Here is a 16766-nt window from a genome sequence, read left to right on the forward strand (position 1 = left end):
TGCTGAATATCTTTTTGTTCATTGGTTTTATAAGAATGTCTCTCTTTTCCAAAAATGATAGTTTGCAACTTTACTAATGTGTTGTTACTCTGTTGCCTCAAGCTAAATGGTTGCTTGACCAGGACTTTGTTAGCTACAATGCTACATTGGCCTAGTTACAAGAAGAAGGTGATGAGCATCAAAGGACCTTGAATAGTTGCAAAATTACTATCCAAAACTTTCATGCTCAAGTTATTCCCTCTGTGTTCCCTGTTAAGGAAGAGATCCTTTGAACTTTTCTTTGCTATTGCTTACCAAGTTGCCACAAGTTTTGCTAATCCCTATGTTTACTCCAAAGTTGGTGGATTTTTAATACCTATAGATCTTCTCATGTGAGAGATTTTTTGTTGATCAGGAATATCATTGTATAAATCTTTTGATAGTAATATAAATACAAACTTTTCTACCCAAAGAAAAAAGACTTGCGAGTAGGTAGTTTTAGGGGAGACCTTCTTTGAGTTATCTCAAACAATCCACATGAAGAGGTCTTGGTGGTGCAATAGGAGAAGCTAAAGATTCAAACATGATAAAAGAAGTTTCACATTTTAAGAGCCCTTGATGACTATTTCATAGCCCTGATGAGAATAGTCATAGCGGCTTTACATTTCAACTTGTAGGCAGCCTATAGTGTTTTTTCCAACCTTTACAAAGAGGCTATCGTATTCTACATGCATCTACCTCTTATTTTACCAGAAGTTATGAACTCTCAACCATTGGGTATTTGCTTATTCCCTCAAACCTTCAACTCTTCTATTGTTTTTCCTTCTTTTGTAGGTGAGCCTCCCACAAACGAGAAACCACCATGACATCCACACCCATCTTGATAGCGCATTGCTTTTGCATTGTTCAGATTTTGGGCCCTATGATATTTTTGTTATATTTGCAATGTAATCCCTTGCAAGTGGCTCCAAACCACTATGAAAATCAAGCTATTGTTTGTTTTGATAGCTATAAACCTAAAAGATTATTCTCAGAAATCGATTCGAGGATGTTGGCCTAAGTTCTTACAAACTACAAAGTTTTTTATGAATACAACATGCTTGATGATCTAGACCCTTCTTCCATAGCTAAGCTCATTCTCATACATAAAAGCATGGAGACCGATCATCCTGGTTTAGGTTCCTTGATCCTAATAACGTCATGGTTGGACATGTGAGTTTCTTACATGAGACTTAGTTGTTGTTCAGTGGAGGATGCTTAGTGTAAGCACTTAGTGGAGCGACATGATAGCATATAAGTGGTGTCAATGTAGCAACAAAAGTACTTTTACAAGATAGTGAGCAGAGTTCATAATATTAAGAGATATTGGCATTGTATTAATTAGATTCGTTTAGATCAAATCGGGTCTAGAGTCGTGAGCTTTCGTCAATATGATGTATAAGACGACGAGCTGCCAGCGCCTCCTTGTGGTGCTCACCCAAACCCACTAGCCCCATGCAGGTCCAGCATTGATTGATCTTCAAAGCTTCCATTGCAGGTCAAGCCCAACAATGTTAAATTTCACGATTCTAGCACACTGTTGGACCATTGGAGTGGGATATCCAGTAAATTGCAGTGTTAGGCTCCATAAAGCCTCTCTCTCTCCATGAGTCTCAGACTATGGGAAAGAACTAGTAGAGGTGGTGGTAGCCGATGAAGCCGATTGCCACCATGGATCTTAGGACATGCTAGGATGTGCGAGGAGCACATATGATTGTTGTATAGGCGGCAGCAGGCAAATTGCTGAGTCCCCAGTGCTAGCAATGTGAATAAGGTGTGAGATGCTTCATCATCATCATCATCATCATCATCATCATTTGGCCTTCTTTTGCGTCCAGGTCGGCTTAGATTAAATCTAAGTCGTTCGATTACGGCAATTGTAGAAGCTGAATATGGCACCCCCCTTTTATGGTAGTCAAATGCCATGTGGTGAGGCCACATCCCCTATTTTCGGTGCTCCTTCCTCCATTTATGTTCTCGCTGCCACCGCCCACTTGCTATCCTACGGAATCATGCTGCCGCCCACTTGATATCCCACTTTTGATTATAGCCACTGGATCTAAGAGAGATCCTAGGGCCATCATTCCTTCGCACTAAGATCCATTGGATCTCATTGCATCCAACGGCCATGGATGCTTCTTCTCGTGCTTGTCATTGACGTATTGATGGTCAGTTGGATGACCGCTCAGGCTTTCCGGATTGATAAGTACCCGGAAGGTGGCATGGGTAGCAGTCGTTGGTCGCCACCACCCCGAAAAGCCCTCCCCGACACATTCCCAATACATCATCATCATCATTCATCATCATTTGGCCTTCTTCATCTTTGTTCCTGTTTGTGTTGGCTGGAAATGATGAGGATCGTCGATCAGAAACAACAACAACTCATTGAAAGTGAGTTGTTGTTGGCAGCTCGTGAACCCATTGCCGCCATAGACCTTAGGACGACACGCTAGGATGTGTGGGTAGTCCGCGGGCGACCAACCGCTCAGTCCCCAATGCCGTGAGCAAAGCCGTTACGAATAAGGTGTGAGACGCATCGTCATCATCATCATCATCATTATCATCATCATCAATTGGCGCTTACATCATCAACATCATCATCAATTGGCCTTCTACTTGCTTACATCATCATCATCATCATCATTGTGCTTACATCATCATCTTCATTTCTTCTTTGAGCTTTCACATGGTCGGTTGGCCTTCTTCTTCCTTGTGAATTGATTTCGCCTTCTTCGTGCTTGTGTTGGTGTCTGTGTGTTTGGCTATGGAGACGATGGAGATGGAGCTTACTGTCATCTTCCGTAAGAATGAATTCCGTCTACCTTGCACAACCAATTCCACTCTTCTTCAACTCGGAGAGCAGCTCCGATCTCTCTCTGGCATTGACCCTCACACCATGCGCCTCCTCCTTCCCCCCAGCCGCCGTGCCTTCTCCTCCTCCCTTCTCCCTTTCTCGGATGAACACGCCCATCTCACCCTCCAAGTTGCCGGCCTAACTGAGGTGAGTCTTTTCTTAATGGCGTAATCTCGAATGCTCCTTTGCGTCCCTTGCTATCTCTTTTTCCATTGGAATCGGCTGAGTGGTCTCCCGAGCATCTTAAATCTTACCGTCTTTCATGGAGATTAAGCGTTTACTCATTTCTATGCAAAGCTGTGAGCATGACTCCCAAACATCCGTATTTGATGCATTGTGTAACATTACTTTCTGAAGACATTTGTCGCAATATATTTCGTACCATCGTGGCTTTCAATCGTACATATTTGCTCATCTGTAAGTCAAAGCCATCATCGTCCGCACTCTGTGTTCCTTCCTTCTGAAATGATCGCCAATTTTGCATCTTGTGCAAACAAGCTAGAAATCTTTTTGTGTCCCAAAGAAAACGGGGATGGGCTATCGTATGAGGCCTCACAGGTGGCGCGTTGGCTGTTGTGTTCTGACATCTTTAATACCATAGCTACGGTTTCTACTTGGAATTAGACTTCCATGTGATGTATGTTAAGCCCAAATTTGCGGGTGCTAGGGAGTCACTTATCGAATTGTCTCCTAATCGATATCTGCTGGGTCGCGATCGACCTGTACTACGAGATCTGCCTCTTTATCTTTGCTTCGTCCTTTTGCAAAATCTTGCTTATTGGACGATCGTCTCCATGGTTGAGCCGGTGCAGTGTGCGTGGTGTTCTTCACTTAGTACTATTGTTTTAATTTCATTTAACCTGGGAGTAGTAGCTTGCATTGCAGTGCTTGGGTCTAAATTTTCATATCCTTCATCTGGTCCGTTTGATACAACCTGTACAGCGTCTTCTTCCTTTACAGTATTCCATATCTTGCGGGCTGATTTTTCAAAGTTCTAATCTGAGTCTCAAAACGTATGTATGTGCTGTGCCGTTGACAATCCTGTACCTCTAATTGTCTATCTGTCAAGATTAACAACCTTAATGTGTTCTCTACCTTAGAGACTATCCCAAACATTCCCCATGCTTGTGTTGGTGTTATTCTATTAACCAATGATTGTGCCATGGATTTTGTGTTGGATCCACCCCCTAAGTTTAGGTCAGTCCTTAGTTGCTCAATGCTTGAGCGAAATGTTACCTGCCCAATGGCGGCAGTAATCGAGGTGACAGGATTTGAACCTATGGCCCTCTATACCCAAAGCAGACCACCACCCCCAATCTCAACTCTCTGTAGGAATCTTCTCTCTTGGGAGGGGGAGTCCATACCCAATAGGGATCGTTTGGAAACTACTTGGAAGATTTTGGTCGTGATTGATAGCCAACGGAAGGACCCACCCTTTTTGGAGTCAATTCAAGCAATTTTGGTGTTATTCTATTAGTGCCATGGATTTTGTGTTGGATTCACCCCCTAAGTTTAGGGTTAGTCCTTAGTTGCTCAATGCTAAGCACACTTCCAGGCAACTATATGGACCAGATTTGCATCAGATCTGATGACATATGTTGAGAGGACACATTGGCTGAAGTGCCATGTGTTTGACAAGGTTAGCCCTCTTCCTTTGTGAGAGTGCTGTTGTTGGTCTGTAACATAGGGGAAACATGGCGGGGAAGCTAGCATTAGTATCATCTAGGGCTTGAAGAATATACGTGTTTAGCCTATGTCTAATTTATCTCAAGCGAGAATAAGTGGGCTATTCTGAGTCCGTCGTGTGAGTGGATTTGTTCGCCCAGCCCTAAAACTATAAAAAGGCAGTTGTTCCTATCATTGTACTCATCTTCAAAGACATCATTCTTAATGACATTAGAGCTGGAGTAGACAAGCTCTAGCCCAGCTCATCTAAAGCTTCTTCCTAGGCCTGTGCAACAACTATACACACATGCTTCACTATATCTGCTCGTCCTCATGTTGACAAGATAGGTTAACGTTTTATATTGCGGTCACCCAAGTTATAAGTGTTCTTCCTCATTAGAGTAATTTGTGTAAGAAAACAATAAAACGTCTGTGCTCAACAGATAACAGGATCTCGTATGCAAGAGAGAAAAGTAGATAGTATGGAGAATCAAAAATTTGATTACTGTAAAACTGATACAATAGATGGCGCTGCCCCCCAGCTGTGCGCTCCTGTGTGAGAAGCTTGGATGGCGTGCTAGAAACAGTAGAGGACGGAGGTTGGATGCTAAGGAATCAGGGTTGCTGTTGCCAGTGATGGTAATGGGCTTCACGGGCTTGCTCTTATATAGCCACCAGTCGTAGTCGGTTAGACCCAATTGGGAGACCGACCCGGTTGACCCAAAACAACCGATTGGAGGTCGGCCGAAATAGGCCACTGACCACACGTTAGAACCGTGGCGCAGAATAGAGCAACTCACCTACGATATCCGTTCGGCCCAGAGCCATCCGGGATCATCTGGGGCTCCAAACAGGCCCCGCAGCCCGAGAGTGGGCTGCCCCGGGAAATGCTCCATCTACCCTCAGTGCAGTCAGTCAAGGGATGTCTTTCCGCACTTGCATGTAGCCTAGTTGGCAGTGTATCAACTCTATCTGAAGCCGTCCAGCCATCAGGCCACACATGGCTCCCATTTGGTGTCCAAACCAGGACCTACCGGATAACTGAGCTACTCAAATGCCTTCTCCTCATATGGGGGGCTTACAAGTAGAGTTAGCTGGTTTCCGCGTAGTTACACGAGAGTGGAGCATTGATATCTAACACCCCCCCTCAATGTCCACCCGCAAGTGAACTTACTTTTTCGGCCCAATGCCAAGTCGATGAAGATGCCTCTCTAGCAAGTCTCTTCCAAGAGCCTTCGTGAAGATGTCCACAGCATTGTCTGTAGTCGGACAATACACCAAGTCGACCTCTCCATCCAAGATGAGCTCGCATACAAAGTGATATTGAATCTCAATGTGTTTTGTGCAAGCGTGGAACACATGGTTCTTTGCAATTGCCATGCAACTCTGATTGTCACATGATAAGTGCGTAGGCTTGTTTTGCATTGCACCCATGTCCCCTAAAATCCTCCTCAACCACACTGCCTCACAAGAAGCAAAACATGCTGATTTGTACTCAGCCTCGGTAGAAGAAAGAGCAACTGTAGGTTGCTTCTTGTTGACCCATGACACAGCTCCAGATCCAAGTGAGAAATAGTAACCTGTCACTGATCTCCTGCTGTCCATGTCTCCTGCCCAATCCGAGTCACAGAATCCTGTCATCCTGCCTCAACATGTATCCACTTGCTTGGTACTATTTCTTTTTGTTTTTCAATAGTATGCTTATTAAGAAATGAAATGTTTTCCTTCTGTTCAGTTACGGACAATGGGGACTAGGTCTAGCATTTGAGGGTGGACCCCCTTGCTTGGGGTTATGGGCATTAGTGACCCACAAGAGTGATGGCCTCTCTTTGAGAGGGACATCTAGAAACCACACCCCACCTGAGTACCCAAACATGGGACCAATCAAATGCACAGATTGCATACCGACCTAGGAACCATTCAAGAGAATGTTCCCTGAGCTTTGGGTGTGGGCCTGGCAGCATGCCAAGAGTAATGGAGATACAAGATAAGACGACAAACAAATGAGCTCAGTATGGCTCAATTATGACCTTAGAGTACGTCAATAGATAGTCTAAGCTGTTAGGAACCCGTGGGTGCGATCAGAATTAAATTCTGACAACTTTGAAATTTAAGGGTTTTTGGGAGTGACGTGGCAGCTGACACGTGGCAGACTGCCACATGGAATCTGAGCTGGCAGGTCAGTCCACCTGTCCCACACATGTGGCAGCATGCATGGCAAGTGGCAGGGCATGCAGGCCAAGTGTTTGGCCCCAAATCTGGTAGATTTAGGGCAAGTGGTGGGCTGTCCTCTTTGGGACTGCAGCCCACCAAAAATCTGGGACAAGTGTCCACCTTCCACTCTAGGTCTAGGGGGGGGGCTGAGCCTATAAAAGAAGGCCTCTCCCCTTCATTCCTCACATGAAAATTTCGTCACTTTTCTTCTTCCTCCTTTTGGATGATGCTATAGAACCTCTCCAGCTCCTTGGGTGCAGCCAGCTTCTCCCCAGGCCATTCTCTCACCTCAGCAGCACATTCTCTCTCTACAACAGCACATTCTCTCTCTACAGTTCCAGCCCCTTCTCTCCAGAAATCTGCCCCCTCTCAGCTCTTGTGAAACAGCAGCAGCATCCTCTCTCCTTCACCTGGCCTGGAGCAGCCACAGCCCCTTTCTCTCTCCTGCTGCAGTCTTTCTCTCTCTACTGCAGAATTTCTCTCTCTACTGTTCCAGCCCATTTCCCTTGCAGAAATCTGCCTTTCTGTGCACCTCTGGAACAGCAGCAGCTCCTCTCTTACATCTCCTCCCTTGGGATCAGCATAGGCACTCTCTCTCTACAGCTATCACTCCATAAAAGCTTTCTCTCTCTAGCCTACAGGCTGTTTTTCTAAGCTGTTCTCATTCCAGCCCCATTTCCACACTCTCCTCACCCAAGGTAGCTTTAGAGGCATCAAGGACTTCATCTACAAAAAGGCCAAGTCACGAAGGGAGCCTGTATTGTCAAGTTTATCTCATTTACAGCACTATTTCATGTTGGTTCTACTATCTTTCTAGAAACTAGTGTTTGTCTCTAATGTTGGATGTAAGTGGTGATTGTTGCATGCTTCTTCCTTGTGGATTGGGCAAGCCAAGAGCTGAAACCTGAGCTTGGAGTCCTCCTTTTTGTTGTCTACCTTGTACATATGCTCTTGAGTCTTGTATCTAGGTCCTAGGTTTTCACTGAGTTCATCAGTTTGGAAGGTGCATTGCACCTTGGTCTTGTATCTCCATTTTCAAGAATAAAGTGAGCCTGGATAAGGGGGGGCCCCGTCTTGGCCCCTCAATCATATTGCATTCTCCAATGATGTCACTTTGTGTTTAAGCTGTATAAGTCTTAATTCCAGCTTAATTGCAAACTCTTAAGTTCAAGTATATGTGTTTGGCAACTCGCAATCATCTCATTCAAATGCCTCTGCAAAATCCGTTGTTTGAATTGATAGAAAGCACCGAGTAGTTTACAAATCCAGTCAAGGTGTTGCCCTTGGTGTAGGTGATGCCATAATCAAGTGTGCCTTTGCACCGCATCCCTGCCCTCCAATGGTTCTCCTGGGGCTTATTGGAAAACCTGCTTAGTACACCAGTCGCAAAACTGATGTCCGGCCGCGTGTTGCACAAGTAAATCAAACTGCTTACAAGCCTTTTGTACTTGGCTTCGTCCACCAGTGGTGATGAATCCTCGTTTGAGAGCTTCACGTCAACCTCTATAGGAGTGCCAACTGTCTTGCACTTAGCCATTCCAAATGCCTTCAGTATCTCTCCAGCATACTTCAGCTGTGAGATGAAGATCTGTTTTGGCTCTTGTCAAACTTCAATCCCCAAACAGAAATGCATCAGTCCGAGGTCTGTCATTTCAAACTCTCTTTCTAGCAATTGCTTTGTCTGTGAGATCTTTTCTTCACGGTTCCCTGTTATGACAAGGTCGTCCACATAAAGGACCACGATCATGCACCTGCCTCCTCTGTAGATATACAAATTTGCATCAGATGGGCTCCTCGTGAACCTGTTTTACAGAAAGTAGGCATCAATCCGCTGGTACCACGCTCATGGGGCCTGTTTCAGCCCATAAAGTGCCTTCTTTAGTTTACAGACTTTGCCTTCTGAACCGGGGATCACAAAACCTGGTGGTTGTTCCACGTATACCTCCTCCTTGAGATCTTCATTCAGAAAGGCGGATTTTACATCCGTCTAAAACACGGGCCAACTTTCCTGTGCTGCTAAAGCCAAAACACTGCGAATTGTGGTTAGTCGAGCTGTGGGAGCAAAAGTATCCTGATAATCAAAACCATGTACCTGTGCAAATCCTTTGCTACGAGCTGAGCCTTGTACTTATCCAACGTGCCGTCGGGGACTTGTACTTGGTCTTGTACACCCACTTGGTGCTGACTACCTTGCGTTTTGGTGGTCGATCCACAAGGTCCCAAGTGTTGTTCTTCATTATGGAGCCATACTCCGACTGCATAGTCCCATCTACTTATCATCACCCTGTGCCTCTTCAAGACACTTGGGTTCTTTAGCACGGATCACTTCTATTATCAAAGCGTAGTTGACCAAGTGTTCCTGCGCCCTTCTTTGCTCCTCTAATCTCTTAGACCGGCGGTGTTCGGATGGTTCCTCCTCAATGGCTGGAGGTTCTCTGCCGTCCAAAAGCTGCTTTACCCACTTCGGGAATGGCCATTGTCGTTGTGGTTCTGCAGGCTCTTCTTTCTCTTCTTTATCTTGAATCCTCCCAAGCACCGTTGGGGGAGTTCGGTCTGCTGTTGGTGGTTGTACTGGATGGATATCCTGGTCCTGGTTGTGTGGGAAGGAAGCATCCTCCTCCAATTGATGCGGCTATTCTGAGAAAAGCACATCGCGAATTACTATTACCTTCTTGGTAAGAGGATTATAGAGACGGTAACCCTTCGCCTCTTCACTGTAGCCCAAGAAAATACACTTCCGGCTCTTCGGTTCCCATTTGGTCTGGTTAGCATCAGGGACATGCACAAAACAGTCACATCCAAAAACTGTGAAATGTGCAGCTGAAGGTTTCTTACCAGAAAAGGCCTGCAGTGGGGTCATCCCGTTCACAGCCTTCGTGTAGCTACGATTCAAAATGTAAACTGCCGTGTTACATGCTTCAGCCAAGAAGGTCTTTGGCAAATCTTTTCCTTTCATTATACTCCTGTCCATTTCGCAGATGACGCGCATCTTGCGCTCTGCTACGCCATTTTGATGTGGTGTATGTGGCGGGGGTTTCTGCCTCTTGATCCCGTGACTTTTGCAATAACTTTCGAATTCACTTGATGTGAACTCTCCACCTCTGTCTGATCTCAACTTCTTAACCTTCTTCCCCGTTTCTTTCTCGACCATTACATGCCATTCTTTGAAGTTACTAAGAGCCTCATCTTTAGTCTTTAGGAAGTATATCCATATCCTTCTACTGTAGTTGTCGAATTAGCGTCATGAAGTAGTAGAAACCACTTAAAGCTTTCGTCTCCATCTTTCCGCAAAGGTCTGTGTGAACGAGCTCTAAAGGAGCCTTCGCCCTGCTGGCCTTTTTAGGAAAGGGCTGCCGATGCTGCTTGCCCATCATGCAAGCTTCACATACATCGGGCAAATCTGTAATTTCTGGTAGGTCTGCAATCATTCCACTTTTATGCATCTCCTTTAAAGAACTAAGGTTTAGATGACCAAACCTCTCATGCCACAGCTTAGTGTTGCTCACATTGGCTCGAGCACTGAAAGCTGAGAGTTCGTGGATGTTGTTGCGCTGTGTACCTTTACCAATGACCTTCCCTTGAAGATTCAAAATCTGTGCGCCATTCTTATCGAAGTGATCTTTGAGGTCTCGATCCGTGATCGCAGAAACGAACAACAAGTTTCTCTTGATATCTGGCACATAAAGAACATCGGACAAGTGTTTTACAACTCCATCTGACTTGAGAGCAATCGTACCTTTTTCTTTTGCTGGACATTTTACATCATTGCCGACTGCTACTAGGATGTCATTCCCTACCGGATATAGAGAGGTATACCAATCCTTTCGACTGGTCATGTGGCGCGATGCACCACTGTCAATAATCCAAGGTTCATCCGTAGGTACATGAACTGCCTCCGTGCAAATCTCCTCAATTGCTACGAACAGCTCTACTGGTACTGCCTGCGCGCTGTTGCTGGACTCTTTCTTTACTCCGTTCTTCTCATCTGTAATAGAAACCCTTAATCTTCTTCTTTCTCTTTATCATCAGAAGAAGATGGGTTACCAGAGTCCTTACCCTTACCTTTCTTTGATCCAGCCGAGAAAGTCGAATCTTCTCCAGTCCTTGTCTTTTGACGCATCTCCTCCTCCAGAAGCATTGCGCTGAAATCCTCAAAGTTGAGGGGCAGATTTTCTGTTCTGCGTATTCAGCGCCGTAACAAGACTGTCGTACTTTGGTGGGAGAATCCGTATGCACCTTCGTGCTAGATTCTCGCTGGTGATGGTGATGCCAATTGTAGTCATTTGATCGCATAGATTCTTCATCCTGGTGATGAATTTCTCTGCCGTTTCAGACTCAGACAGTTTCTCGTTCGCGAGTTGAGTCTCCAGATTCTGAATCCGCATCTGATTCGTGGTCTTGTACTGATTTTTCAAGACCATCCATGCCTCCTTCGTTGTGGTGACATGTTGAATTAATGTCATGACATAAACACTTACACTACAGACAATAGAACACAGTGCCTCTGCATTTCTTCGTGTCCACGCGAGAATCTCATCCGCAGTTGGTACTATCTGTTGTCCTGCATTGGCTGGATTCGGTCTCGCAATCGGCTTCACGTCCACCCCAGTAGCAGTATCCCAAAGGTCGTATGTGCTTAGGATGGTCTTCATCTTGAACTTCTAGAGTGGATAGTTAGTGCCGTCCAACTTTCCGCTTTCGCTGAACGGTGGGATTCATAGTCTTGCGGGTTGGGCCATCTTTCACAATCTGCTCGCAAACAGAAACACACTACCAAATCTTCTTGCTAGAGCCCAAGCTCTGATACCATGTAAGAAAACAATACAACGTTTGTGCTCAACAGATAACAGGATCTCGTATGCAAGAGAGAAAAGTAGATAGTATGGAGAATTAAAAATTTGATTACTGTAAAATTGGTACAATAGATGGCGCTTCCTCCCATCCGTGCGCTCTTGTGTGAGAAGCTTCGATGGCGTGCTAAACAGTAGAGGACGGAGGCTGGATGCTAAGGAATCAGGGTTGCTGTAGCCACTGATGATAATGGGCTTCACGGGCTTGCTCTTATATAGCCACCAGTCATAGTCGGTTAGACTCAATTGGGAGACCGACCTGATCAACCCAAAACGGCCGATTGGAGGTCGGTCCCGGAATAGGCTACTGACCACACGTTAGAACCGTGGCGCAGAATATAGCAACTCACCTATGGTGTCTGTTCGGCCCAGAACCATCCGGGATCATCTGGGGCTCCAAACAGGCCCCGCAACCTGAGAGTGGGCTGCCCCGGGAAATAGTCCGTCTACCCTCAGTCAGTCAGCCTTCCCGCACTTGAATGTAGCCTAGTTGGCAGTGTGCCAACTCTATCCGAAGCCGTTCAGCCATCAGGCCACACATGGCCCCCATCTGGTGTCCAAACCAGGACCTATTGGATAACCGAGCTACTCAAATGCCTTCTCATATGGGGGGCTTACAAGTAGAGTTAGCTGGTTCCCGCGTAGTTACACGAGAGTGGAGCATTGATATCTAACAATTTGTATATTAATACAAAAACATTTTTGATATGGCTAAACATGGAGCGATTACTTTCCAATTCTATAGGTTCTCTCATCTTTGTTTTAGTAAGAGTGCTTTAATCTCTCAAATTTTTGAAAGGGCTACAATACAAGAATAGTACTAAAGAATGGCCGCTACATTGTAGTCATTATACGTTTGCAATTTTGCTATTGTATGATTAAGATCCTCGATTGTAGAACCAAAGTGGGAAGCTTTAAAGTTTATTTGGGTTTGTCTTTAGCCTTGTACTTTATTTGGATGCCATTTTGTTTGAGACAGTTTTAACTTTGATATATCCCTTCCTTGTTTTCTTAAGTTTGTGTTGGGGTTTCTCTTGTTTTCTTGTGTTTGCGTTGGGTTTTAATCTAATGGAATCAATTAATCCTCTGTGTGTGTGTGTTTTTCTCTCTCTCGTGCATCTCTTCTCTTCTTCTTCTTCCTTTGTGTTGTTATGGTATTTTTAGTTTGGGTTTACTTTGGGTTTACCCAAGAGATTCAAAAATCTTTGAAAACCAAGATGCTAGCTTATTCTTGGGTACTTATGAGAACATGAGTGTACCTTGTGTACCAAGTTTATGTTATATGTTTCCTTACTCTTTGTTTTGTTTCATGTCTCTCCTAAATCTCCTTCTTCCCTCTCTCATCCTCTTTTTTTCCTTCCCGCCTTTGTCATTTGTCTTATAAAAAATTTGATTTGTAAGATTGGATTTGTGGTAGTCTTATGGAGGTAATGTATATGCACCAATTCCATTTAACTTCAAAACTTAAAAAAGGAGCGTATTTCTTAAATTATGAAAGAAAGATCTAGAAATCTTTGGTTATCTTCATGTAGCATAAAGTACCATCAAAAGCTGACAAATGGTGGAAACACACCTCGGATATTTGAAAATTCTATTTATTATGAAAGAGGATATTTGTTAACGATGCTTAAACATGTGTTTCCTTTTGTTTTCAATAAGAATTCGGTGTTGAGGATGATGGGATCATTGCCCGAGGAGTTAAACGGGATATTAGGACAGAAGGAGGAAGGCACAATCATTGGATTTTCAGAAGAGGAAAGAAGGGCAAAACAACGCTTAGCACTAAGAAATGCTACAAGCTGGAAACTTCCTCAGGGTAGCTACATCTTCCGTGATTTCCAAACACTAGAGCTACCTGGCATCAAGGTATGATGTTATTTCAATTCCAATATGGTTTTATAACATTTAAGTTTGGTACGATCTGAATAAGGGTACAAAACCTTCTGCCCCAAGGAAGTATTGAATTTCTATTCTCACAACCATTAAATTCTTGGAAAACTAAGATGTTTGCCTTGTTAAAGTGTAGTGAAGTGTGTGTTTGTATATTTGTGTGTGTGTGTGCTCGAACTCGAAGTGTTTGTGGTTTCACCTAATGCAACAACTGCTCCTAAAATGTTGCACTCTAAAAAAGCTTGCTAGACAAAAGAAATGTAGCTCTAAACATTGATTCTTGGCCATGTGATCTCATGCATGGTATGTGGACACTCGTGTAATTTTAATTCAAAAAGTCTTACAAAATGGGTGCCCCATGCCCCTCCCCCCCCTCCCCACGGTTCCTCTCTCTCTCTCTCTCTCTCTCTCTCTCTCTCTCTCTCTCTCTCTCTCGGATTGTTTGAGAGGAGAAAATCATATCTTTTGATGATAAAGGGTGTATTGAACTCTTATAGTGAACATTTCACTGCTTCTTCCCCCCCCCTCCTCTCTCTCTCTCTCTCTCTCTCTCTCTCTCTCTCTCTCTCTCTCTACTTCTCTTGGGTTGTTTGAGATGAGAAAATCTCTTCTTTGATGATAAAGGGTGTAGTGAAGATTTCACTTAAGGGGTGAAGGGGGAGTGTGGTGGAACTAGAAGTTGAAAGCTGGGTTTGCTCCTATCTATTAAAATGGCAGCGGAAGATGCAAACAAACTGAAATTATAGAGCCACACAGAGAACACTAGAGATAACAAAATGTACCACCACTGATATGCTGTAAATCAGCCCTTAAACCAGGGCAGCAACTGAAATACAAGATATCTTGAATAAGATAAGAAAACAGGAGCTGCAGGAGAGGCTGAACTGAAGCAGAGAAAAAGGGGGGGGAAACAAGAAAGCTGAAGCGTGAGAGCACGGAGGCAGGAGAAGCCTGAAACGAAGAGGCAAGGGCCTGGAGTGAAGAGGCTAGAGAAGCCTGAACTGAGGAGGCAAGAGCCTAGAGAAGAGGAGGCTGAAGGAGCCTGGGTGAAGAGGCAGGAACCTTGGAACAAGGGAACTGTAGAGGCCTGGAGCGGGGAGGCAAGAGCCCTGAAGAGGCAAGATCTGCTGCGGGAGTGTGGGCAGCCAACTGAGCAGCTGAGAGGGGGCTCTGAGGGGATGGTCAGGAGCAGGCTGTATGCTGGAGCCTTGAGGAGCTGCAAGAAGTGATGGAGGAAGTGAAGGGAAGGAGGCCCTTTTATAGGGCAGGCCAGGGGGGGAGTCGGCCAGTTTGGCTGGACCGACCAGCCTGGTCGGTCAGGCCAACTGGGCCGACCAGCTGGTCGGCCAGCCTACCCCCTCTGGCCCCCCTTGCTGCATGGGGGCTGGTCAGCTGGCCACTCCTGGAGATGCTGATTCTCAACACCCCCTCTCAGCTCCAGGGTGTGGCACAAGACCCAGAGAGCTGGTATGACGTTGGAGAAGGGGAGGAGAAACAGATTTGGTAAATATGTCGGCGACGTTGTCGGAAGTGGTGCTGAATAGGAGCACAATGGTACCGTCAAGAACCTTCTCTCGCGTGTAGTGGTACTGAATTTCAATGTGTTTTGTCTGAGCATGAAAAACCGGATTGCGAGCAAGGGCAATACAGCTTTGATTGTCACAAAAAAGTGTGGTAGAAGTGGATTGCTGAAAACCACAATCGAGAAGAAGGCGCCGAAGCCACACAGCCTCACAGGTGGCACTATACATAGCCCGATACTCAGCCTCGGTGGAAGATAGGGCGACCGTGGGTTGGCGTTTACTGGACCAGGAGATAGCCGCAGAGCCAAAGGAGAAAACATAGCCCGTGGTAGAGCGGCGAGAATCGGGGTCGCCAGCCCAATCGGAGTCACTCCAACCTCGGAGAGTGAGCGGGGAAGGAGAGGAACCACCGGCAGCATAAAAGAGCCCAAAAGTAGAGGTCCCCTGAAGATAGCGGAGGAGACGTCGAGCAGCTTGCCAATGAGAAAGCGAAGGGGTTTGCATGAAGGTACTGAGGGTGCCGACAGAGAAGCCGAGATCCAGTCGAGTGTTAAGTAGCCAAAGAAGAGATCCAACAAGCTGGCGGTAGAGGGAGGCATCAGGATAAGTAGTGGACCCAGAAGCAGAGAGTTTAGCGTTGGGATCCATGGGAGAGGTGATGGGCCGACAGTCAGCCATGTGGAAAGTTTCGAGGAGCTTGTGAACATAGCGTTGCTGAGAGACAAAATACCCCCTCTTAGTCTGCCAAATCTCAAGACCCAAGAAAAAATGGAGAAGGCCCATATCCGTCATCTCAAATTCAGTTTGAAGAGCAACTTTAATGGCAAGGATATGATTGGTATGACTCCCGGTGAGGATTAAATCATCCACATAAAGAATGATGAAGGTATGAAGCTGTCCTTCATGAAAAAGATAAAGATTGGGATCAGCCAGAGAGCGAAGAAGTCCTTGGCGGCAGAAGAAGGTATCAATACGCTGATTCCAGGCCCGAGGAGCTTGCTTGAGACCGTAGAGAGCCTTGCGAAGGCGACAGACCATGAAAGGAGAACGAGAATTAATGAAGCCGGGCGGCTGATCCACATATACCTCTTCATGAAGATCACCATTCAAAAATGCAGATTTGACGTCCATTTGAAAGATGGGCCACTGATGGTGGGCGGCAAGAGCGAGGATCGTGCGGATGGTGCTCATCCGGGCGGTAGGTGCAAAGGTCTCCCCATAGTCGATGCCGGGTCGTTGGGCATAGCCTTTAGCCACTAGCCGAGCTTTATACTTGTCGACAGAACCATCAGAGGCGTATTTTGTTTTGAAAATCCACCGGACACCAATGACGGAACGATGTGAGGGACGAGGGACAAGGTCCCAGGTGTGGTTCCGAAGAAGAGCATGAATTTCCGCTTCCATAGCCTGTTTCCAATGAGGCTGGGCCAGAGCCTGAGGAACGGTAGTGGGCTCACGAGTGGCGAGGATGCGAGACATAAGGGCATAATTGACATGAAGGGGATCAGAAGAGGACGGTGGGAGATGGCGATGAGAGCGACGAGGCCCATCATCAGGGGGTGGTTCGGAGTAGGGATCCTCAAGACCGGAGGAGCGGAGAGTATCAATGGGCCATCGCGGAACACGTACCGAGCGGGGTTCCAAAGGAGGAGCAGACGAGGGTGGAGCCGGAGAAGGAGGCGGAGGAGAGAGAATAGGAGGTGATGTACCGGGGGACGAGGCAGGTGGAGGGAGAGAGGGCTCCGGGGCATC

At 45.9% G+C, this 16766-nt stretch overlaps 1 protein-coding gene across 2 annotated transcripts in view; it reads left to right on the forward strand.

The window, feature by feature from the left end:
- Window positions 1-2782: 2782 nt before the first annotated feature.
- The window catches only part of LOC147904624 (zinc metalloproteinase-like protein), a 39759-nt gene continuing 25775 nt past the window's right edge, over window positions 2783-16766 (forward strand). For both annotated transcript variants that reach the window (XM_087387674.1, XM_087387666.1), the window contains exons 1-2: window positions 2783-3019; window positions 13261-13467. In XM_087387674.1, the coding sequence (XP_087243800.1) occupies window positions 2783-3019; window positions 13261-13467 (444 nt within the window). The remainder of the gene's footprint in view (window positions 3020-13260; window positions 13468-16766) is intronic.

Source organism: Dipteris shenzhenensis, chromosome 2 (genome assembly GCF_047967505.1).
Source record: "Dipteris shenzhenensis isolate YYH24624 ecotype China chromosome 2, Dip_SZ_1.0, whole genome shotgun sequence".
NCBI lineage: Eukaryota > Viridiplantae > Streptophyta > Polypodiopsida > Gleicheniales > Dipteridaceae > Dipteris > Dipteris shenzhenensis.